General features: G+C 38.9%; 3 protein-coding genes across 9 annotated transcripts in view; 2 read left to right on the top strand and 1 right to left on the bottom strand.

The window, feature by feature from the left end:
• Positions 1–865: 865 nt before the first annotated feature.
• On the top strand, positions 866–4,341 carry LOC122075816 (WAT1-related protein At5g40240-like). Of its 2 annotated transcripts, none has more exons than XM_042640988.1 (7): positions 866–1,251; positions 1,362–1,428; positions 1,561–1,674; positions 1,977–2,220; positions 2,773–2,931; positions 3,367–3,518; positions 3,832–4,341. In XM_042640988.1, the coding sequence occupies exons 1-7, from the start codon at positions 1,203–1,205 to the stop codon at positions 4,004–4,006; spliced, it is 960 nt and encodes a 319-aa protein (XP_042496922.1). In that variant the 5' UTR covers positions 866–1,202; the 3' UTR covers positions 4,007–4,341. The 2 variants fall into 2 exon arrangements, with proteins under 2 accessions (XP_042496922.1, XP_042496921.1); XM_042640987.1 differs by having other exon boundaries at positions 881–1,251; positions 1,366–1,428.
• Positions 4,342–16,226: 11,885 nt separating this feature from the next.
• LOC122075875 (WAT1-related protein At5g40240-like) lies at positions 16,227–19,369 on the top strand. Its single transcript, XM_042641067.1, has 7 exons — positions 16,227–16,529; positions 16,657–16,719; positions 16,851–16,967; positions 17,134–17,386; positions 17,491–17,649; positions 17,740–17,891; positions 18,956–19,369. Exons 1-7 carry the CDS (start codon positions 16,318–16,320, stop codon positions 19,119–19,121), a joined length of 1,122 nt encoding a protein of 373 aa, XP_042497001.1. The 5' UTR covers positions 16,227–16,317; the 3' UTR covers positions 19,122–19,369.
• A 2,023-nt stretch (positions 19,370–21,392) lies between these two features.
• The window catches only part of LOC122076865 (protease Do-like 9), a 9,250-nt gene continuing 4,913 nt past the window's right edge, over positions 21,393–25,729 (bottom strand). For 2 of the 6 annotated variants that reach the window (XM_042642469.1, XM_042642468.1), the window contains 4 exons: positions 22,218–22,319; positions 21,990–22,040; positions 21,794–21,898; positions 21,393–21,664 (listed from right to left, as the gene is read on the bottom strand). In XM_042642469.1, coding sequence (XP_042498403.1) covers positions 21,566–21,664; positions 21,794–21,898; positions 21,990–22,040; positions 22,218–22,319 — 357 coding nt within the window. In that variant the 3' untranslated portion in view covers positions 21,393–21,565. Of the gene's footprint in view, positions 21,683–21,793; positions 21,899–21,989; positions 22,041–22,217; positions 22,320–22,459; positions 24,589–25,221; positions 25,365–25,729 lie in introns of those variants that run through there. The other 4 variants (XM_042642470.1, XR_006139603.1, XR_006139604.1 and 1 more) reach the window with 4 other exon arrangements.

The following is a 25,729-nucleotide window of genomic DNA, read 5'->3' as shown; positions in this document are numbered from 1 at the left end:
TTTGCCTATCCAAAGGAAAAAAAAAAAAAGGTAAAGAAATCCTTGAACATAGGTAAAGAAAGAGAGCGCCTCATTGGATGGTCGGTGTCCTATCCACCGAACATTCGACTTTTGAGATCATTTCATATGAGAGATGACTCTCTCTCTCTCTCTCTCTCTCTCTTGATGACTTTCATATTAGTGTATATAAAACATGGAAGAGGGCTTCGTGAGCAAAAGTCATAAATAACACACCAAGGGGGACCGTAGTACATAAGGGGTAGAAAGACCATTTCACATGAGAGAGGGAATGAGAGAGAGAAAGAGACGTGTTAAACTCTATGTGGAGTCGGTTTAGATCTTTTCTCCTATCATATATATTGGGAGGATCAAATTCTTTTGTACCGTGTTACACCATTTAATGTAATCCAATGGCCAAAAATGCTCAAACACATAGCACAAGGGACAGTCAATTATTGAATCCGTGCTACATGATGTAGTGCGCTATAAAAAATCTTCATTCTAAGGCTGTTTCCCGTGGGAGGTACGATTCTTCCGCATATACAAGGAAGCATCTTTATAAACATCATTCTCCATGATCTAAGCACGAAGACATCCTTGACAAAAACCATTTTTCTCATTTTCTATGATCCAAGCGCAATGACAACACTCCTTTACAAAAACCATTTTCCTCCTGTTGTCGATTGGCAACCTGAATATAAATATCAACATCAGATCGGACCATATTGATCGAAGAATATATTAATACTTGACCGATTCTGAATCAGTGTAACAATTATTAACAAAGGTAAATTGTCCAAAAATCAATTTTTTTAAGAAAAAATTACTTATTAGTGAGTTCTTTGTCAGATATTTTGTCAATACATTTCATTTTTTAATAGTTTAATTTTTTGCCGTAAGGCGCAAGTGGAATCCTCGAATCACGACGGAAGCGATTCCATGCTTTTCTATAGAATAGAATAGAATAGAATGCTATATCTGAAAGCTTTAATTGCTTGAAGCAGCGGCGATCGAGAGAGGTGAGGGGGGAGGGGGTGGAGGGTGAAGGGAGATGAGAGAGATGGGGTTGAGAGGGTGCTTGTGGGATACAGTGCCGTTTGCTGCTATGGTGGCGGTGGAGTGCGCCAACATTGGCCTCACCACTCTCAGTAAAGCAGCCATGTCCAGAGGGATGAATACTTTTGTTTTCCTCACCTATTCATATGGACTCGCCACTCTCTTCATCCTCCCGCCTGCCTTCATCTCCTTCAGGTCTGTTTCTTTCTTACCTTCTCCTCTGAATAATTGATTAAATTCTTCTTCATCAATGAATTTCTTGTTCGATTTGATTAATTTCTCTTTGGTTTTTCTGTTTTTGGGAGGCAGAAAAGTGAATCGCCCAATCACTTTGTCGATTCTCCGTAAATTATTACTCCTCGGTCTGTTAGGGTATGACATTCATATCTTTCTCGATGTTCACTGTAATTTTATTTGAATTTTAATAGGAATAAAAGAAAAGAAAATCAGGAACGCGACGAGAACTTCCATTTGATTTTTGTTTTTATTTGTTTCTTCCAACAGTTACTCGGGACAGATCTTCTCATACACAGGCATCAGATACAGTTCTCCCACTCTCTCCGCAGCAATAAGCAATCTCGTTCCAGTTTTCACCTTTCTGCTTGCCATCATTTTCAGGTTTTTCTTCCTCTTATCTCCATGGTTACCTTCTGTTAAGATCCCCCCCCCCCCCTTTAGTTTTAAATGGGTGAAGGAAAACTTTCATCTTTTGGAATTGTTGTAGAAAATCAAATTTTCCTCAAAACAATAGTATTAGTTTTTAAAAGCAGAGAAGGCCTTTTTGTCAAACCAGTGGCTTGGAAAATGATGTGCTCACTGCTCAGGGGTCCCGTCCCACACACCAAAATTTCTCTTTGTCTAGATCAGAAACGATTTGATGTTGAATATGGTTGTTGGTTGTTGGTTGTTGTTGGCTTTAGGATGGAAAAGCTAGAATTGAGAAGCTCAAGCAGTCAGGCTAAGTCTATAGGAACTATAGTCTCAATTGCAGGGGCATTCGTAGTTACTCTCTATAAGGGCCACACCATTTTGATGATGACGACTTCATCACCTTCTACCTCTCCTCATCATCTGCTTGTTACCACCTCACCATCTAACTGGGTCATTGGAGGGCTTTTCATTGCAACCAGTTCTATGCTGTTTGCATTTTGGTACATATTACAGGTACTAGTGTAGTACTACTCATCAATCAGCTTTTCAATAATTGGGATCGGATCGGATTGGATTGGATGATCTGGATCAGAATCCAAGAAAGATGCCTCAATTTTTACTTGGTCAGGGGTGAATGTTGTTAGCATTTTGGAGTTCAGGCGAGATATTGTTTTGCTAGATCACCACTCCTCTAGGCTATAAATTTGGGAAAATCTCCACTCTACATGGTAATACTATTGGATGGGTTGTCAACCCCATAATCTTAAAATCTTACTGAACCGATGGTCAGACCAGAAAAAAATCAGGACTACGATATATCGGGCCATATAGGTCCGATTCCAGATCGAACAGTCATTTTTTTAATTAGAAAAACACACATCCGTATTGTATCTGTAGGAGGGCTGGTCGATACTGATATGTATTGGCCTATATACTGCTATGATACTGTGATTTAATTCTGTGTCTATACCTCTATAACTCTCAATATCTCAAATTGTAATTATATTTTTAGTACTGTGATCCTTCATTAAACTGAAGTGTTTTTTTTTTCCCGAAACTCTTCAGGCAAATATTGTGAAGGAGTACCCAGCTGAGGTGACTATAACTTGTATTTATACCTTCTTTGTGACTATTCAGTCTGCAGTCGTTTCTCTGATCACAGAAAGAAAGCCAAGTGCATGGAGTTTAAGTCCAGGCCTGGTGTTGATTACCATCCTCTATTCAGTAAGTCCCCAACACCTAATCCTGTGCTTTTGATTCTAGAAGTATACATTATACAGCAAGAAGAAAACGATTGCAGTACCAGTGTCCATATTGGTCTTGGCTGATACCGATACGATACAGATCATGTGGTAGCACGTTGTATCAGTATTGGGCTCTGGGGATCAACCAATACGTAGAACCATGCTTTCCCAGGTCGGTGTACTTTATTTTAAGGCCCAAATCACGTCAGGGGCTGGCCATTAACTTCCCCCTTCATGCTAACCTAGGTGATCCCAGCCTGACTAACCCAATTGTTAGTTAATATTGGCCGATTGGTTCAGTCTGCTACGAAGAGATACACCTCTAAGCTATGGTGTAACTACACTAGATGCCCTTAATTTTTGGGAGTGGAATTTAAATTGAATCTGAAATAATTCCACTGTGGATTCATCTCAGGCATTTTTTGGGCCCACATTCAGCACAGCCATCCATACATGGTGTATTCACAAGAGAGGTCCTGTTTATGCTGCCATGTTCAGGCCACTTGGGATTGTCATTGCAGTTGTTATGGGAGTCCTCTTCCTTGGTGATTCCCTTCGTCTTGGAAGGTAGACAAATTTCTTCCCTCTATCCACTTTAGTTACTCTTTCTTTTCTTTTCTTGACATCCAAACATAGCCTTACAGAAGGAAGAACTTTTTTGCTGGTGCAATCTAATAGGGCTGACACCCATGGTGTAAGGATTCCTATTTCACCATTGGTGAAGGGAAACTTGGTCCTTTCTTCCTAATTCCATTCCTTGTATCTAAAATACAGCATAATGTTCACCATTTTGTCTTTAATTCTCACGCCCACCCCCTTCTCTCTCTCTCTCTCTCTCTCTCTCTCTCTGTCTCTCTCTCTCTCTCTCCCCTTTTTGCAGCATTTTGGGTTCAATGATAATCATTCTTGGATTTTATGGCGTGATGTGGGGAAAATCAGAAGAAAATAAATTGGTTGACGATAAGGGAATCAATGGATCTGAATCCTCCACTCAAAATGAGTATCTTTTGCCGAAACAATATGGAGTTGAATGGGAAAGCTTACTCTGTGTATAATGTATTTGATTTGTGAAGTTCTTAAATGCATAATTGTGAGGGGCTTACAGCTTGATGGCGTCCCATGATTGGGAATTTGGATCTTCATATAGATTGTTCCAACCAGAGGATTAGTAAAGCTAACATTCACATTGGAAAGGACCGAAAGCATAGTCCCTGAATTGATATGGTCGTGAACAGCACAAACTTGTTACTATAGAAGCAATGGTTGATATCACAGAACAAGAGGATCTGCAAACAATTGTTAACCTGATTATTATATAATTCCCTTTTACTTTGGATGTAAGAGTACCAAAAGGAGGATAAATAAATCACTTTGTGAGGTTTCAAATCCACATCTCCTATGCATTTCGATTGCAACCGCCAGGGCATGTCATTAAGGATTTCAGATCTGAGGAACCAATTCTCCAATTTTTGGAATTGATTTCAATCCGATCAGAAACTCAGAATTGGCAAAGATCAATTCAATTAGGCTGTGTTTATAGCCAAGAGAAGAAATGAAAAGAAAAAAAGAAATTATGTATGTTTGGTTACCATTAGAAGAAAAAAGAAGAAAAGTTTTTTGTATTTTTTTTTAATGTTTTCTTATGTTTTTAAGAAATAAATAAATAAATAAAGTTTGATGGCAAAAGAAAATTTCACCATTCAGGGTGAATCTTGAATTCAAAAAAGAATCTTCTCTTGCTTCAGGACATGTCAAGTATAAAGAGAATTTCTTAAATCAAGTTTTTTTTTTTTTCTTGATTAGCTGTTGTGTTTGGTAGCCAAGAGAAGAAAAGAAAAAAAAAAGAAATAAGTACACTTTTTATACTTTTTTCCTTATGTTAAGAATTTTTCTTTGCATTTGGTATGTTTTCATTCAAGAGAAGACTCTTCTTTTCAAATTCAAAATTTTTCTTGGAATTGTGAAATTTTCTTTTGTTCTTCAAAAACTTTTTTTGTCAAAAACACAAGAAAACATAATAAGACAAAAATGAATGATTACACAATGATTTCCTATGTATCTATCTCTCCCCTAAAATTCAAAATTTTTTGAATTTTTTTTTTTCTTTTCTTTTCTTCTATTGATAACCAAACATACATACTCTTTTTATTTTCTCACAATTTCTTCTCTTCTCTTTTCTTTTCTAAACTCTTTTTTCTTTTCTTTTCTTCTCTTGGCTACCAAACATAGTCTTAATGATTCCGAGGGTAAACTCATTAGATGAAACAGATATTGTGCATTTTAACCCCCCTCATGTCAAGTCGCAATTAAGAAAGAAAGCTGTGTATGAAGAGCATCCATTCGCAACTGTAAACATTGAACGAGGCAACCTTTAGGAACACCGATGCCTTCGAAGAATAGTGAGAAACCCTCACTGTTCACCTCTCCCCTCTTCACTTTTCTCCTCCTACTCCATTACCATCCTTCATGAGTCTCTCGAACTAGTACACCCGTTAACCAAAGGGTTAATTATCGATCTAGCGTCCTCTTCTGTATCTTTGTTCTAACACCTCTCCTCCCCGGTCTTCTTGGTTTTGATCAGAACCTCCGGCTTCTCTCTTTCCAATCTCCAAGATAGCCCAAGGATCTTTACCATCAAAAAATTTGATCTCTCCCCCATGATGGAAAACTCCATTGTTAAACCCACTGATGAAACCATACCTCTACCTCACTTCACATTTACTATCTACCAAACTTCTTAAATTAGAAACCCTTTTGTCCCATCAACTGTCACTTTCCACAAACCCAATGAGGAAAACTAACCAAAGCCATCCTTATGTGACAAAATACCCTTCCTTAAACCGTCCCAAACAACCTATCAGACCACCCAAACCCATCTCCACATCCTCGCTATCGGGTTCCAATTGGAACTATCGAAGCATGGCCAAACCCCAACCCCAACCATCTCTGATAAAGAACCATACTCCATCCCCAATCCAAGCTACCTGGGGATAACCGGCGGTCGACTTCGGCGAAGATTACAACTCCAAAACATGTACCATGTCCATTTTCTCTTGTTGGTGTTGTGATTAACGCACCATTTCCTGCTGCAGTGGAACTAAGGGACAAGTTGGTCGCTCTCTGGGAACCGAAAGGTGCCATCTTTGTTTGCTGCTCTGAAAGAGGGTCCTTCTTTGTAGAGTTCATTTCCATTGAAGCTAAGAAAGGTGTGTTGGCTTTCTCCCCCTGGTGGAGTGATAACCTTCTCTTGCAACTTGGAGTCTACCCTTTGGACACCGAAGCATCCATTCGGGAACTTGAATCTACCCCTATTTGGGTGCAAATAGAAAACATCCCCATGGAGGCCTTCTACTTTCACAACATTAGGGCGGCTGTCTCTTGTATGGGAAGAATCCTTGACTTTAGCATCAACCAAATGGAACTTGGGTTTCCTCTTAACTCTGTCAGAGCCAAGGTAACTGTGAAGAAACACAGACCAGTGTATTTGAACTCCACCATCCATCTACTTAGTGGAGAATCGGCCATTGTCAACTTCAAATATGAGCTCACCACCCTCTGTTCCCTTTGTGGATCCATAACCCATTCTATTAACATATGTCCTAAGTCTATGAACTCATCTGACCAATCCTTGAACCTTCCTTTCTTGAATGTGAGTACTAGGCCATTATTTATCAATTTGAGAAGGCCACTTGTTGTGGTGGAAAATGAGACACCACCCATGCCAGTTCTTGTTTCGATGGATCCGGTTGGTGGCACCATGTCACACTCACAATCGGTTCCACCGAACGTAGACATTGAACTGCGCGACCCCCAAAATATCATGCCAGCTCCTACCCTCACTCCCATGCAAATCGACCATACAATGTCTTACCCTTATAGCTTGGCTAATATTGCGACTTCTCTGCCTTCTCTTTACAAGCTAGATGATCCGATTTGGGTACAGAACTTCCTTGCTTTGGAAATAAACAATGTTTCCTCTTTTGCTCCTGCCGTGGTCCCCTCTTCTGTCTCGATGCTACCTACCTCTTTGGGGCTGTTGGAACATTCGGCCAACAACATTGGGCTACCCCACAACCTCCCTTCAATATCCATTGCCCCAAGTATACCGTCCATTGTCACAGATGCCACCCGATCCACTACCCTACAAACATCGGTAACCTCAACCTATGACCATTCCCATCCTGCAAAGTTTGCTAGATAGAACCCTCTTTGTCAACTCAACAATGCTAGCCATGTGTCCATACAATATATCTTCCCGCCATTACATCAACATACCCCTCCACCTACTGTTGGGTAAGGGCCTTCAAGGCTCGCTTCATGCAAGAGACAATGGCTGGAACCACAAGACAACCTTACCCTCTCCAATTTATGCGATCTTGTAGCCGAAATCGAAGACCCCTCAAAGACCATTGACTTGATAATGGAGAGATTCAAAGGAAGGATTGTTCCTATTGATGGAGGCAATCTCATCAGCGAACTGGAACATTATGGACAAATCAATGACGAAGAGATGCCATAGGAGAGAGAGCGAAGAGATGCCAAAGGAGAGAGCCGGAGGTTACCACAAAGAACTGAGTAAGTATTATCCGAATCTTCCATCCATTTCAGTTTACTTATCCTGCTTTGTCTGTGTTTTTCTAAGTCTAGTTGTATCCTGGTATAACCTTGAGAAGAAGTACTGGAAAAGACATTTCTTCCCAAGGTAATCTCTAATATCAAACTACATGTTTGACAACTGCTTCCTGACTTTGTTTCAAGCATGCAAGTCCTTTCTTTTAATTTCATATAGTTCCTCATCCAATAATTTCTGAAACAATTTTTAGTTTGCTCATTTGTAAATATATCTTTCCTGTACCACTTTCATACCCCTACTCATAGACCTTTGTGTATATATGTTTAATATTTGTTTTACCATGCATATTTTAAGTTGGAATGTTAGAGGCCTAAACTCGATTACTACTAGAGGTTGCCTTATCTCGCATGTTGGATCTATGAACCCTGATATAATTTTCTTGTGTGAAACCAAAATAGATGATCACAAAAAGTTTAAGTTACACCACTCCCTTAAGAACTATGATACTTTAAATTTCCTCAACAACAATGGGATCAACGGGAGGAAGGGAGGTCTTTGTCTTCTAGTCAAATCATTCGTATCTCCACATGCTATATCCTCTTATACAGGTTTTTTCACTATTCTCTTTAATCCATCTCTGGGGATGCCATTTAATTGGGCTCTTGTATGTCTGTATGCCCCCCAACCTACCCTTACAGTGGAGTTTTTGTCTACCCTAAATGATCACATAAGTAATGTCAATCTACCATGTGTCATTTTGGGGGATTTCAATGAGATCACCTCACGAGACCAAAAATTTGGGGGTAACCCTTTCAAATCTACTACTTCTATAAGCTTGTTAGAAAACCTCATTTCCACTCACAACTTTCATATCATTCGGACCAACAGTAACCCGTACACCTGGTCAAACAAACAAAAGCCTCTAAATCTTATAAAGGAATGTCTTGATAGGGTGTATGCCAACCTAGATTGGATCACCTTATGCCCACATTCTTCACTTTCCAAATTGGCCTCTGTCGGGTCAGACCACAATCCAATCATTTTTCGCACCTGTGGCCCATCACTCAAATCTCAAAAGCTGTTCCATTATCAACATGCAGGATGGCACACCTGGAGTTTTTTTCCTTCTGTTCTGGAAAATGAAAAGCCCTTGAGGGTGATTCCCTCACTTGGAAACTTGCATCACTAAGTAGGATTTTATCCAGATGGAACCGGGATACTTTTGGTCATATAGATAATATTAAAGCTAATTATTTATCTCAGTTTCTTTTATTAGAAAATAATACACTGAATGACTCTCCTGAAGTGCTCCCCAAAATGGATCAGATCCAGGAGAAGGTAAGGTAGGTTTTGGAAGCAGAGGAAAGATTCTGGCACTAAAAATTTAGACACTTGTATATTTCAGATGGTGACAGAAACACAAAACACTACCATTCTATAACTAAGGTTAATCTGCATAAGAGGAAAATTGATTTTATCATCAATAATATTGGGAAAGACTTTCAACCCTAGAAACAATTGCTTCAGAATTTGCATCTTTTCTCTCTAAGCTATTCACAACCACCAACCCTCTGGACCCATCCTTCATTGAGTGCCTATTCCCACAAGTGAATCAATCAACACCTCCTTGCTCTCTAGAGCCCCCACACACTCGGAAATCAGGAATACTGTCTTCTCCATCGGACCTTTCAAAGCTCCAGGGTCTGATGGTTTTCGGGCAATATTCATCCAAAAGTGTTGGGATTTTCTAGGTGAGGATATTTGCAACTTTGTGATCAAGTTCTTCCAATCACCCATTCTCCCGCCCACAATCAATCACACACTTATTTGCCTGATTGCAAAAAAGGATAATGCACACACTGTGGGGGACTTTAGACCAATCAACCTTTGTAATGTTACCTATAAGATCATTGACAAATTGCTGGCAACAAGGCTCAAACCAATTCTGAATCAAATTATATCTCCATTTCATGCTGCATTTGTACCTGGAAGACAAATCTTTGATAATATAATTATTGCTCAAGAAATCTTCTATTTCCTGAAAAGGAAAAAGGGTAAATCAGGTTTTGTGGTAATTTAATTGGATATGGCCAAAGCCTATGACAAGGTTGAATGGGATTTTATCCTAGCCATCTTTCGGCTTTTGGGATTTGAAAATAAATGGTGCGACATGATTCAAAATATCATTAGCACTGCTTCATTTTTCATAAAAATCAATGGCTCAGGATTCAATCACTTTACGGCGTGTAGAGGAATCTGACAAGGATGCCCTCTAAGCCCTTTCCTGTTCATTATTGTAATGGAAGCTTTTCCTAGATTGTTGGCTACATACATGGATCTTAATCTTTTCAAATGAATCAAACTCGCTAGGTACGCTCCTGAAATCACACACCTTTTCTTTGCAGATAACAACTTTATTTTCTATAGAGCTAATCATGATGATCTAGCTACTATTAAATGTGTTTTGGAACTATTTTCTAACCTTTCTAGTCTCACAATCAATTTTGAAAAAAGTGGCTTAGCATTCAACTCAAATATTGAAAACCATACCAAAACCCATTTGAGTAACATCATTGGGATTAAGGAAATGGACAATCAATCAATTTACCTGGAGACAAAATTTTCCATCAAAAAGCTAAAACCATTCTCCAACCTCTTGAGAAAGGTTAGAAGTAAGCTCACCACATGGAAATCCAATATGCTGACCTTTGCGAGGAGAAGTGTCCTACTATAATCCACGCTGGCCACAGTACCCTCGTACCTCATGAGTTGCTTTGCCCTTCCCAAAAATGTTTGTAATAACTTGGACTCCATGTATCTTCACTTTTGGAATGAAGACCAAAGCAATAAGAAAAAATGTCATCTTGTTGGTTGGGAAACTATTTGCCAACCCAAAGCTAGGGGTGGACTTGGGATTAGAGATTCTGAAACCCAAAATTTGTCTCTCTTGTTAAAGCTTGGATGGAGATTATCAAACAATGAAAACTACCTTTGGGCAAAGAACCGAAAAGCTAGGTACTTCCAAAATCGATCCCTTTTTTACCCCAAAATTGTGAAGGCTCGCAGATCTTTCTGCTGGAATAGCATATGTAAGATCATACCCTAGTTGAGAAAAATTGTTATCAGGAGAATTGGTAATGAGGTCAACACTGCCTCCTTTTGGGATGACCCGTGGGTCCGAAAGGATAACCACACTATCAACCTGGTTAATTTCAAAAATATTAATCACTGTATTACTAAGGTTAGTGATACAATGATTAATATGCATTGGAATACCCCAATTCTTAATGGGATAATGCCACCACATGTTATTGAGAATATCACCCAAATTAGGCTATCCCAAAACAATGACCAATGGTGGTGCCTTTTATTCAAAGAAGGCGCTTTTAAGACCAATCTGGCGGCAAAACACATCATGGAGAACTCGAGGATTGCTCCCATTATGTGCTTCAATAGATGCAAATGCATTTTACCATGTGCAAAATGTTGGACGTTTTTCTGGAAAATCAAAATCCACCCCAAATTCAAAATCTTCTTATGGAGAATTATTAATAATGGTTTACCCATTAGGGATAAATTATCTAGATGGGTGGACATGGATCCCACTTGTGCAAATTGCAGTAACAATAGGGAAACTCTGTACCATGTCCTTTTGGAGTGTGAACTTGCTAAGCGAGTTTGGGCAGCTGGCCCACTAGGTTTCAAACCTGAGTCCATTCCACTCTCGGATGTGAACAAAATAATAATGTCTTGCTTCAACTTTGGGCTCATCCCGAGAAAAAACTGAGAATGGTTCTTTTCTATTTTCATGATAACCTATTACTTCATCTAGAAACACAAGAACCAACTTATGTTCAGTGATAAAAAATTGAAACTATACAACAATAACAAGCAAATTGATTATTGGATCTCTTTTGGGATAAGCAACTTGGAAAACATACCAACATCAAATAGGACACATTCAGAAGTTGCCCAATCACCACACACAAAATTAAACACAATAATCATAACCGTTGTCAGGGACATGAAAGGAAACACCTCAGCATGGGCCTTAGCATCATCTTTAATGAACAATGTATACTAATGGAGGCTAATTTCTGCGTGACAGGAAAGGTGGGTGAAGCAAAGGCAATAGGGCTGTCTTGAGGTCTAACCAAGGCACGAGAATGGCAAGTGAAGATAGATCAAGCGTGGAGCAATGTGAAAGAGATTGGATGGCTGCTGAAAAAATATCATAACCATATGCTTGACTCCTGGCTTAGAACTCTAATATTAGTATATACAGAATTAGAGAATCACCCTACTTACCCAGACTTTTGCTTAGTAGATAATTCTAAGTACATGGGAGACTTAAAAACTTTAGCTAAGGAGGCACTACAGAACAAGCAATATCAGTCTTCTATAAGTTGTAATAGTCCTAATACCCTGATGGACAATGACTTTAGTAATTAAGTAATTTCTTTTCCTCTAATAAAAAAAAAGAAACAGATATTGTGCAATTCCACTGGTACAATTTAAAACCATTTTATAAAAATAAAAGAAAAAATCTTCCTTTGTTAGGATGTGGTAACCTATCATAGAACATTAATGATTCATTCGTCATCTGCCCATATGGAAATTAACGAAGAAAATTTTCAACCATTTTTCTTTAATATATAATGTCTACTAACTAGTAACTATTAGTATTCTATCAGAGAAAAAACAAAAAGGGAAATTTACTCTTAATACCCTACACTTGGCCTATATTTATTAAAACTCACCTACCTTTTACCATTTTTATTGATACTCCCCTGCTTTTGAACTTTTATATCTCCTTCTCCCTTGCTCTTTTATAATACCCAAATTACCCACCATTCCACTGTCAACCATAGGTTCATCCTCTTCCCCCCCCTCCCTCTTTTTTTTATCGTTTTCCTCTCCTCCTCCTCCTCCTCCTCCTCCTACAAACAAGATGGTAGCAACCCACCACCCCTTTCCTCCCTCCCCACCCCACCCTCAGCCTCGGCCTCACTCTCACGCTCAGCCTCACCCTTCTTCTAGTGTCTTCCTGTTGTTACCACGAGTGACCACATTCCGAAATTTTCCTACTAGATACCAAATCACTATTAGATCGTTTCATCCTCTATGTGCCGAGAGAACTGCACCTTGACTCAGAACTTTCGAATTATTCTAAGTTTTTGGATGTCAAGCATTTAATTTCTTCATGCACTTCATAATAAACCAAGAATTTTCCCCTATCTTCCTTCGATGACCAAGAATCGAGGGATCTGCTGGTAGGATAACTTAATATGGGAAGTGCTTAGGAGTTGTCGTAGAACAGAGGAAGCAATCCTAGGAAACAGAGGAAATTGGTGTGTATGACTTCTCGATTAAAAACTCTTAACTCCCTAAGAAATAGGAAAGCGGTAGGTCGTATCCTTAAGAACTCACTTCCTAAGAAACAGGGGACTTAGTATCAGAGGCTTAACGAGAATTAGGGAAGATAATTTAAGATGGGTTTGAGACTTACGTTGAAGGAGATGAATGGTTCCATTACAGTGTCCTAAGTCCTTGTAGTTGACACTACCATTGTCATACTAGCGAGTTATTGATGTATATGTGAGGGTAGCGGGCCTCGGATTGGAGATATCCCCATCAGGGGGAAGGTCTCGGGGATTCGACCTTCTCTCCTCTCTTGATATCCTTTGGTGGATAAGGTGGGGAGTGCTTTCGTGTGTGCTTCTATGGGCCCTGTACCTCCGTATCACCACTCGAAAATACATAGAGGCCTATTTTATCGGTGTACCAGATTCATCATAAAGACAAGGTTTGGTAATAGTCCAATACGGGGGATTAGGATCATATAGAAAGGGTGTGGCCACCTAGGGTTATGAGCCTAGGACCCAGGGGGTGGGCCCTGATTCTTTAAGAAATGGCCCAAAAATTGGTCTGGTCCAAAGATTTAGGGTAAGAGTCAAGTTATAGAATTGGGAAGGTGTTAGGCACCCACTCTACCTGGTTCAACTAGTCTTCCTATTAGATGCTTAAGAACAAACATTTTTCACAATTTATTCCTATTCCGCATGCATAACTTTATTATCAAACATATGTACATTAGTTAAAAACAACTGTTTATGTACACTTAAGCAAGGTTAATTAGATATCTACATTATGCTTAAATGAGGAGAAAGATTATACATGAATTTGACCCCTGTTTTGGGTCAAAGAGGGGTGGGCCCCTGGTTGATGCTGACTTATCTCGTAGATTCTCCCGGTTCGGGGGAAGATGATCTTGAATTCCAACTTCTGATTTCAGGAGGTGTTGACTATGATTATCTGCGGACAAAGGTCCAACTTAGGATTGGCCTGTTTGTTGACTGTTGATTCCGATAGAGCTTCCGATAAGGATGAGCTACTTTTGGAAAGATTTCAGGGGCACTCAGGTAGAGCTTCCTCTAGGGCTGACTATTTTTGGAAAAGATTCTAGAGGCACTTGGGCAGAACTTTCGCTGGGACCGGCTACTTTTGTAAAAGATTCTAAAGGCACTTGGGCAGAGCTTCCGCTGGGACCGGCTACTTTTGGAAAAGATTCCAGGGGCACTCGGGCAGAGCTTCCTCTAGGGATGAGTTATGGAAGGCTAGGCTGAGGTGGCACTCGAGTAGGGTTTCGGCTTGAAATTTTTCTTTTTTGGCAAAAAACCAAAAGCACTCAAATAGGAAAGCTAAAAACTTCCCTTTTTTGGGAAAAAAATGGATCGAACTAATATTTGGATTGAAGTTCTTCAAAACCCCGAAGAACACTTCGAAGATTCGAGCAGAATAACGGATCTTTAAGAAGATCGCTTTGAAGGCCCGAAGAAGGTCAAAGTGGGAGGGAAGGAGGAGGAGAGAGGGCGGAGCTCCTACAAGAAGGGGTTGCTCTTAAAAGAGTATTTTGTGTCCCTTTACAAGTAAAAGGGGGTATTTATAATTTTTAAAATCAATAAGGTGATGACACCTAATTTTTACCTAGTGGGTAAAGACTAGTGACATAATATAAAGTGTGATGTGATATTTTTGAAAATGGTGAAGATATTTTCTTGTTTATGAAAGTGAACAAGATCTTTTCTGACAAATATAATATTTTCTCAAAAAGTGGGATTTTTAACAGAAAACCCGACGGTCAAGAGAATTTTAATAAATGAGGTGATGATACCTAATTTTTATCCAGTGGGTAAAGACCAATGATATGACATAAAGTGTGATGTGACATGACATAAAGTGTGATATAATATTTTTTAAAATAGTGAAGATATTTTCTTGCTTGTGAAAATGGATAAGATCTTTTTTGACAAATAGAATTTTTTCTCAAAAAATGAAATTTTTAATAGAAAACCTGACTGTCGAGGGAATTTTTAGCAAAAAACTCGACTATTGGGAGAATTTTAATCAATGAGATGATGACACCTAATTTTTACCCAATGGATAAACATGACATAAAGTGTGATGTGACATTTTTAAAAATGGTGAAGATTTTCTCTTACTTGTGAAAATGGACAAGATATCTTCTTGCTTTTGAAATTGGAGAAGATATTTTTTTTTAAATGGAATATTTTCTCAAAAAGTGGGATTTTTAGCAGAAAACCTGATTGTCCGGGAAATTTCTGGAGAAAATACCGAAATGTTGGAATATCTTTGGAAGTGCTAGGAATGAATTCGGGAATGATTACAGGAGATCCGTAAGTCCGATTTTGACACACCATATATCATTAGAATCGTATTTTTGAGTACTATCCATTCGTACGATCACTTTTGACTGGATTCTTTTGCATATGAAAAGTCAAAATTGGACCATCTTTCTTCCCGTATCGGGTTTTAGGGTTTTCGGGTAAATTAGAGTTTGGGTAGGTTTGGGGATGGTTAAGGGTAGCTTACCACTGTCAAGCATCTTCGTTGATTGGAAGTGAGAGTTCGCATCCACCATCCTTGTATCGTCATTGCCGAGGGAGGGTGACAAAATTGGGTGTCTACAGTATATTGAGTTTCCATATTAGAATGGGAACTCAATATAGGATTTTCATATTATCTCTCAAACACTATGTGCGTATTCGAACCTCTTGTAATATCGATCTTATCTCTTTCTCTATTTGTTCATGGTTTCAGTTGGTATAACCGACTTGGGTCTCTCTTTTTATATAATTTCTAACCGCCTCTAGGTTTTGTAGAGTGAGGAATACAAAAACAGTTTTTTGAGTATTTATAGTGGTTAACAAATCCAACCTCTGAGTTCTCGGATTTTCTCCCAACTTGTAGGAGACAAAGACAGAGACAGAGATAGAGACGAAGACGATCTAATGGTGGTGGTTTCCAGCCATCTTGTTTGCAAAAGAATAAAGGGGAGGAGGAGAGAGAAAATGGGAAGAAAGGGGAAGAGGATGAACTGGTTAGCAGTGGTTGCATGCCGTCTAGTTTGTAGGAGGAGGAGGAGAGAGAAAATGGCAAGAAAGGTGAAGAGGATGAATCGGTTAACAGTGGAAAGGAGGGGTAGTTTAGGCATTTTAAAAGAACAGGGGAGAAGAAGATATAAAAATCCAAAAGCAGGGTAGTAACAGAAAAAACAGTAAACAGTAGGGTAGTTTTAGTAAATATAGACCAAGTGAAGGGTACTGATCGTAAATCTCCCAAAAAAAAAAAAAAAAGGGATCTACTGACTATTAGTCCCCAGTAATTAAAGAAGAGAACAATACAGTTCAGTAGTGAATTGAAACCAACCCAGTCCCTTTCATTTTCTGTCCTCCCACTTCCCAGGCGCAGAGAGAGAGAGAGAGATCAGAGATGGGGTGGAATCTGCAATTGAAATTGAAGAAGAATGCAAGGGGAGTGATGCCATATGCAGGGATGGTGATGGTGGAGTGCATGGATGTGGGTCTGACCACACTGAGCAAAGCAGCCATGTCGAGAGGGATGAGTCACTATGTCTTCGTCTTCTACTCCAACGCCCTTGCTACCCTCGTCCTCCTCCCTTTCTCCTTTCTCCTCTTTCCCAGGTGGTTTTTTTTTGTCATCGATCATACTGTTATTTCTTTTTCTCTTTTCCTTTCTTCGAAAGATAGTTGGATGAATTGAACTAACGTCACCGTCTTCTCCTCGAATTTCGACTCTTGTAATTTGCAGGTCAAATAGGCCTCCTCTCACCTTCTCTCTCATCTGTAGATTCTTCTTCCTGGGCCTTGCTGGGTCTGTATTCAAACGCTTTCTGAACAACTTTCCCTTTTGAATCTGATGTGAATTTTGTTTTTCCTTAATTTTTTTTTTGACAAATAGAGAGATCAATGGCCGAGAAGTTACAGTAATTTATTATTTTGCAGGATAACCCTGATGCAGAACTGTGTTTTCACTGGCATAAATTTGAGTTCCCCTACTCTTGGCTCTGCTATGAGCAACTTGGTCCCAGCTTTCACCTTCATTCTTGCAGTGATTTCCAGGTTCGCTCCCTTACTTTCCTCTCTAGCTTCACTCTTGTTAAAGTACTGTATCTAATTTGTTTTAACATCCAGCATCAAATGCTCAATTTATAACACAAACACACAATAATGGAAATAATGGGAGAAATAAGTAAGAAAGGATTTTGTGGTTTTCTGTTTTGTTAAGAGTGGAAAAGGTGGATTGGAGAAGCTCAGGCAGTCAATTGAGAATATTGGGCTCCTTAGTATCAATCGCAGGAGCATTCGTAGTCATACTCTACAAGGGACCTTCCATCGGAACACCACCATCATCTCCTCCTCTTCACTTTTCTACTTCCTCCAATTCCAATTCCAATTCCTTGGCAGCGAGCAATTGGGTCCTCGGGGGTTTATTCTTGGCAGTTGCATCTATCTCTATCTCGATTTGGCATACTCTTCAGGTACTGCAATTCCAACATTGAAAAATTAAGGAATCGAAGCTTTCAGGTGCTGATCAACAAGTAACTAACTGGTAGAGATAACCCGATCTTGGATTCTACTACAGGCAGCAACTCTTAAGAAGTACCCAATAGAGATGATCGTTGTCTCCTTCAATAGCTTTTTTGGGACCATTCAATGCTTGGTGGTTGCTTTGATCTTGGAAAGAGACCCAATTGCTTGGACATTAAAACCTGATTTGGAGCTCCTTTCGATTTTCTACTCAGTAAGCAAAAGCGAATCAACGATCCCTGTAGTTAAAATCATTCTTTTGAAAGTGATTCATTCTCTGTGTGTTCTTGATCGGTGGGTGCAGGCTGTGATTGGAAGTGTGGTGACTCCTTGTGTGCTGACTTGGTGCATACACGAGAAGGGTCCTGTGTTCGTGGCTATGTTCAAGCCCTTGTCCATTGCCATCGCTGCATTGATGGGTGCCTTGTTCCTCGGTGATACTCTCCATCTCGGAAGGTGCATATTATTATTTTCTCTGTTTTATGTTCTGATTGATATTACTCAAATGCATGACAATGGAAATCTCCCTCCGGAGTCCTGAGAGTCTCCTGATCCTGGTTTGAGGGTTTGGAACCGGATTGCCGTCGAAGTGGATCAGATCTGCCAATTCGATTCCGGTCGATTTAATGTTGTTTTTTATTCGATTTTCAGCTGATTCTGCCAGAATCAGGGCAGAATCAGAATTCATTTAGAAAGGGAGAGGGTTCTCGGAGTAAGCCATTTAAGAGAGAGAGAGAGAGAGCAGAACAAGGAAAAACAAAATGGTTTCATACATAGAAGGGCAGAGATATAATTTCAAATGAGGAAGTGGACGGCCCAAGAACTTTATTCACATTTACAAAATACCCTTGCAATATTAAATTTAATTTTCAAAAGCAGCATAGGACTGCCAATAGCATTTAGCTCGTGGGATATATGAATATAATAATTGGGACAAAGTTTTCTGTCCGGTAGTAGACTCTAGGGTATGAAATGACCACCATGCCTTCCTAGGTTTGTGGACTCCGACACAAAGGGTGCTTCTAGACCAGAAAAAAAAAAAGAAAAGGAAATTGCCTTAATAGACTGATATTTACTAATAGGACAAGAGAACTCTGTCAAGTTGTGTGATCGCTACTTCAAAACGTAGGCCAATAAAGGGCATCAGATTAGGGGCAGGTGGCACTGGTCTTCTTTCGCCTGCCTCCGTTGGGCACACGCAAGCAGACAGGTTCTTTCTTCATGGTAATATATATATTATTTTTTTAATGTTAAATTTCTTCATAGTAATATCCCTACAAAAATAATCTTATCTTGAAGATCGTAAAATGACCCCATTCTTTTATAATATTTGGTCAACACATTAAAATGATGCTTCTTGGACGGAAAAAAATAATAATAATAAATTAAAATAAAATCATTCTACTCTTCCCAAGCATGAGAATATTTTTATTTTTATATATTTTAGACATAAAATAGTAGATATAGTATTTTATAGAGTGAAGGAAATTGTACATAATTGTTTGTTTGTATATATGCAGCGTTGTTGGAGCAATAATAATAGTTATAGGTTTTCACGGCGTGATATGGGGACAATCAAAGGAAGAAAGAAGGATTAAAGAAGATGATGATGACGATGGTGGTGTTGAGACCTCGGCTGTGTCCATTGAGAAGGCTCCTCTCTTGCGAAACCACAGAGAAGTATAAAAATATACTACTTTCGACATCTGTAGCCTGTAGGTGGCCCTAACCTTTATTCCAAATCTAAATAAAGTTTAGGCATTCTCACAGTTAGTGTTCTCCTTTAAGTGCCTGTATAAAACAGGTCTTATTTGATTCATATTTAGAGGGTTGAGTTGTGAGTGTTAATTGGTTTGGTTTCGGTGTATATGGAACCGTTCGATTTGGTTCGATTTGCATATATTTAATTGAAGCTAAAATCGAATTGTTTACTATACAGTTGCACTTTTTGAAATCGAAATTGTTTATTAAATGGTTTCAGTTTCGGTTTCATGGTTTTAAACGGTTTTGATCGCGGTTTAATCCACACGATTTCTAAACGGTTATCAATCAGTTTGCTAGTTTATTTGCATACTTACTGAAATTTGCTTTTGTTAATAAACGTTTCAATCCTATATCAAATTAAATGAGGCATTGAACAAACAATGATTTAACTACATAACTACATATTATGAGTAAATTATTGAATAAACTATTGGACAACCTCTATGGTAAGGGTGTCAATCGGTTCGATTCTGGTTATTTGGTTCGGTTTCGATTCGGTTCCAAATGATGGTAAGGTGGACCATAATCGAACCGAGAACCAACTCGGTTTCATATTTAGATACTCAAGCCGAATCAATTTGGCTCGGTTGGGTTTCGATTCCAATTCGGTTTTGATATGCAATTTTAATTCGATTTTATATTTCGGTTTTAATTCGGTTATGAAAACAGTTCCACTTTTGAATCATGACTATTATGGATCAAATGTCATAATGGGCTCAAGTTATGAGCCTCATGGCCATTGTTAACTCCAAAATTGTCTTAACATGTAAATATGTGATGATAAATTGTAAAAAACACTCTTGAATTTTCAAAATTGGATATTAAAAAAATTCCACTTGAGTCTTAACGATATTACTATACTAAGGTTTTTTCTTTTTTTTGGTTTTAAGACAATTCGGTTTGGGTTCAATCCGAACCGACAGTTCTTACACCTGAAACCGAACCGAACCGAGGAGCATATTCACATACTCAAACCGAATTTGAACCGAATTTAATTTGGTTTGGTTCGGCTCTGTTAATTCTGCTCAATATCAATTTTGGCATTCGGTTGCGGTTCCCAATTGACACTCTTACTCTATGATCCTTAATTCTTTCCTAAACTAAACTCATCATGTTTTGTTTAAACAACCAAAGAACTAAGTAAAAGAAAATATTACATGAAGAAAATAAAATACAAACAAAGTTGCTAATGAACATAACTCATCATTAGTGTTCTAAAATTCAAAAGCATGAGGTAATGATGTATATATCGATTCTGCCTCTACTTTAATGCCCTTAACCCCTTATTCTATTTACTCGTTATACAGGTTAAATGGATCGATTTTGACTGTGTAAACGGTTCGATTTTCACAGTGTCAATTCGATTTGAAACTGAAGGGTTAAATGGTTAAAACCGAACCGACCCATTTAACTAACCGTTCTTAAACTTAAAGCTAGAATCAAACCATTTACTACATGATAACCATTTACTAAATGGTTTTACAATTTCTCTGTAAATGGCTGTAAATGGCTGTAAATGGCTTGATTCAGTTTCAATAAATGATTTCAATTTCAAATTCACATCCTTAGTCGTGAGTCGTGACCCCCATTTGAAATGTGAAATGCGTTGTTTTATATTGTAACCCACTAAAAAAAAAAACACAAAGATTTACGCCGAGTCCTTAAGAATTATAAAAAATTATGTCCAAACCGGATACTATGCTTCTACTGCTTGGAGGACATTGAGCTTCCCACAAAATGTAGTTTGTACTCTCCTGGACCAACCCTTTCTTTTCCTCGCACTTCAAATGGCTTTTTGGGTAAATGCTGGACACGCAGCCTATTTTTTTTTTTTTTTTTAGGTAAGATACTGGACACGCTGCTGGCTAGGACATTACACTCTCTCCTCCCTGCCCTTGTGAACCTCCTTATAAGAATTATGAGGCACTCTCTCCGTCCGCCCATTGGGGCGGCATGGAAAGCCAATACAAGTGCAGCAAGTAGGCCCCCCCCCCCTTCTTTAAAACTTTTCCAAGTGGTATAGCAGTGACCTCTTGTATGCTCTTCAGTACTTACTATGCAAACAAAACCATCTCAACCTCACCGAGATGAATCCATGATCCAACTGTTACAGAAACAGTTCCCATCCAAACACATTGTCTGGGCAACAGGATATATATTACTTTTTACACCAAAAAAAAGAAAAAGAGGAAGGAGGAGAAGAAGATATTTATTGCTGGATAAAATAAACCCTAGACTAAGTCATCAATGTGTAGGGAGCATCATTACCCAACATTTCTACCAGCCAAGAGCTACTGAGAACTACATTCTCCAATTGAGGGTTCTACAAAAAGAATGATTCCAAGCACCTTCAGCGCTCTACTAGATCATGTCTTGAGATCATCAGACATTGGTGATGGTATGGAATGCACTGTGAGAATATCCAGCGTCGCTGCCTTGGCAGTCCTTGTCTGGAGGACCACTATCTGCACTCAGGGATAACTCTTTTAAGGGAAAGGAGGTGGGAGGGAGAGAGAGTGAGAGAGTGAGAGAGTGAGAGAGAGAGAGTGAGAGAAAGGTACGGGGGGTGGGTGGAGACAGGTAAGTTGAGAAACCTGCTGGTACTCCAAATCAAACTTCAAAAATTCATCTTCACAGTTCTCCACCATGCTGACCAAGCTCTTCAGATTCTTGACCGGCTGACCGTTGAAAGCAATAACCTAGACAAACAAGGGAATGTTTTCATCAATTGACAGGGACCAAGTAAATAAGCTATATAATCAGCAGTTTGTCTGCAGAGCATCTCCAAACCTGAGTATTGACAATGTCCTCGTACCCAATATTGATATCAGCCACAAGCACCTAAAAATAAGTTCCAGAAAGAAACCTCAAATACAATCCATGCCAAACAACACAATTCCAATATAATGCACTATGACAAGTAATTATAGGAATCAAAAAGAGATGAGAGGGAGTGTCTCCTTGCAAGTGTTTGGAGGTGGTGGGGGTGGGGGTGGGGGTGGGGGGAAAGAGATCAACCTGAGAGACCACCACGAGCTGTTCATCTTCCGACTGCGCCATTGCATGCAAGAGTTTGTCCAATAGTTTCACTGGTGCATCATATTCATAATCCTTTCCATACTGGCACATGAGTCGAAAAGAGCGTTAGGACAAAGTACTAGTTTGAAACACACATCAAGTATTCCTAGGCTAAAAAGAGAAACAAGACTACATATCCAAGAAACTGCTTAAATTAACTCATACTCTAATATTTCCTCCTCTTGCGGTTTAACACTAGTGCCTTTTTATTCAAGAGGGCAAAAAAAGGACAGCTTGCCATTTGCAACCAAAAAGGAAGAAGAAACATCACCAACATAAACCAAAATAAAACAAAGTATATCATGACATCAAAGGAGAACAGACCACAAAAAACCTAGAAACTTCACAACAGAACAACAAAAGGCCCAAAATATCCATACAACCTTGACTCCCAAGGCAACAAAGAGTTCCACCGTCTATGAAACTTGCTACACTTCCCTACAATATGGGTTGGTCAGGAAAGCCCCTTTCAAGCTAGAAGGCCGCAGGTATAATTACATGCAGTCCTCTTGAGCAAAGAAAAAAAAAATGCAAAGTCCACCAATAACTGCAATTCAAGGACCAAATCCTCAAGATATCAAACAACCGAATGTTTCCACTCTACCGCACACCTGGGGTAGCATCATAGGATGACCTTAAGAAATTCAATCCAAACCTCATAAGTGGCTAATAAGGCAGAAGTGTGGCATGATACAGACATTCGAAATACTATCCTTCTCAAATAAGGACACTGATGGCCAGGATCCTATCTAGCTTTGTGTTCTACGAAGGATTCATTTTTCTGCAGGCATCCCCTTCACAAACAGCAGAATCTCAAAAGCTGGAGGCACAAAGGTGAAACGAAAGCCTCAGCTAACAGGGAAACAACCAGAACATTTCCAATTTCCATTACTAATCCTTCTGCCCACTCCTTTCTAATTTAAGCTTGACGAAAGATCATCAGGAGATCATGGACAAGTTGCATCTCCAATAATTTCAATTTATCCTTAAGATGTAGCCAATAATTTGAATCCTGGCTGGCTGGCTGGCTGGCTGGCTGTTTATCCACGAAAACAACAATAAAACCTTTTTTCTCAGCAACAAGATCATAAAAGTATGGAAAAGATAAAATTCAATAGTACTATATTGCTACATATCATCACAGAAAGGAGTTGAATGCCCAAATTGACTCACTTCTTGATTCCTTCACTAGAAGTGTATGATAACTTTCTCGCATTACGCCATATCATACACAATTCCATAACCACCATCTACTGGCCAACTCTACAAATCATCTGCTAGGCAACCACACTGCATCCATTTTATCACAAGATTCATGAGAGAAGTTTGACTTCACTCCAGCCAGCCACACAGACTTCCAATCAAGGTTCTAATTCCCAAGCTGATGTTTGAAGTTTTTCATCCAACCAGACCCCATAAAACCTAGTCAATTTTCTGCACCCCTTAGAAATGCAAAGGTTTTGAGAATTGGGATCAGGAGTCAGATCATTCCCTACCAATGTCAATCCATAACAGGATTGAACAATCTAATGTGGATCAGACAAATAATTGAATACTACCTCGGAATCCACAGCATCCATTACCAATTTGAATTACACAATCCATGTCGGTATGAGTCAATTCCAACATAATAGCAATCTCAGGTCCTTCAGTGACCCAGATGAAGGTGCAAAACCCAAGACATGAGATGCAAGGATAACAACCTGAGAGAGCCAAATCATACTTAAGACCCAACAACATTAATTGGCTACCACCAACAGTCCAGAAACTCCCCCAGTAACCCCTCTGCACTTTGATCATGGTTACACGACTGCCCAGTCTGGACCAGGGTGAAGGGGGGTATGTGGACAGGAGATAAAGAGGAGAATAAAAAATTATGTCACACACACAGAGAACCCCAAGTCCTCGTCATTGCTAAGGGTAGCATAGATTGGCTTCAAACAAGGCGGCACACAGAACAATTGGTGAAGAGAAGTGGCATATTCTTTAAGTCAGACCATTTGTGAAAGAAAGAACTAATAAAACATAAGTCATGGTAATTTAGTGGTCTGTCACTGCTGTGGAGATGATTACTAAATCATAAATCAATGAAAAAGTATGGGAAAGATAAAAAAAAAATTAGAAATAAGATGACAGTGTAAAGTAGTACAATGGTTAGAGGGAGAAAATATCCAATGAGAATGATATCTGAATTGATGGAAACAGAGGATCCTTCAGAAGCAAAAAATAATTGGTAGAAACTAAAGCCAAGTGTCTGACCAAATTACAGGCATTATTGGATTATAGTTGCTTCCTTAGACCTTCGCAATTCCTAAAACAAAACCAAAGAGATGGATTAAAAAATCAAGAACACCAAACCTTGTATCAGGTAGCCTCTATTTGACATGCCTCTGAAATGAGGAAACAATGTAGGTGGTTTGGAACAGTAAACTTCCAACTTTCCAAGACCCCCTAACAAATCTGCATCCCATGGCTTACTCCTAACCTGTAGAATTTGAACCTGGCTGTGACACCCAATTGCACGGAATTGGTAGCCTTTTTCCTTTTGTTCAGAAATGAAAGAGAATCTCCATGATCATTGAGGTATAATCATATCCTTGAGCATTTCTAAAGAAACCATTACTTTCTTTTGGTATTGTATACACAGGATGATATAGTTGTAAATTTTTTTTATGTACTCTATTATACATAAAAAAACTCAAAATACACCACTGGCTCACAACTCACCTTTCCTTTTGTATTTAATGCCAATAACCCATACTATTCTAAGGGTGGGTAAAGTTATCAAAAAATGTAATGCCAGAAGCCTACAAATATTGGCCACCAGCAGGATACACTATACCATAGACTTCGGAGAAATTAATAATTACAACATAAATTAAGCCCAATCAAAGAGAGATATTCTTTGAAAAACAAATCCCCCAAATGAAAAAAGAATAGTTACCCTTTCTACCATCGTGCCATGAGAAGTTGAACCATCAAGAAGCTTCTCCCATGAACAGATAACAAAAAGAGTCATCCTTCACAGACTTCACCCTTCACACTAAGCCCTGCAAACTGCCAGCTTTGGATCATAGAATGGACATCCTAAAATGGTATCCAATTAGCATTGAATTTTTTGGATAACAACTCAAAACAGTATAGTCAAGGTAGGTCTGATATCCTGTGTTTTGACCTCCTTAAGCAAGTGGTGGATTAGGAGTTAACTAGACCTCACTTAAGCAGATCAAAATTTTAAAAAGAGGATAGTTAAATTTTAATAAATGTGTGTATTTGTGCATATGTCTCTGTGTGTATACTACTAGGAGATTATTGCATAAATTCGTTATAATATGCAGGAAGCATGTATTCTTTCGCTCAATTTGGTAAACACTGCTGACCAAAGAAGAATAAAAACTAACAAAATCCAGAGGAACACAAGACATAGCAAAGTTTTTTTTTTTTTTTTTTTT

Source organism: Macadamia integrifolia, chromosome 4, assembly GCF_013358625.1.
Source record: "Macadamia integrifolia cultivar HAES 741 chromosome 4, SCU_Mint_v3, whole genome shotgun sequence".
In the NCBI taxonomy this organism is placed as follows: domain Eukaryota; kingdom Viridiplantae; phylum Streptophyta; class Magnoliopsida; order Proteales; family Proteaceae; genus Macadamia; species Macadamia integrifolia.
This window is presented reverse-complemented; position numbering and strand designations above follow the sequence as displayed.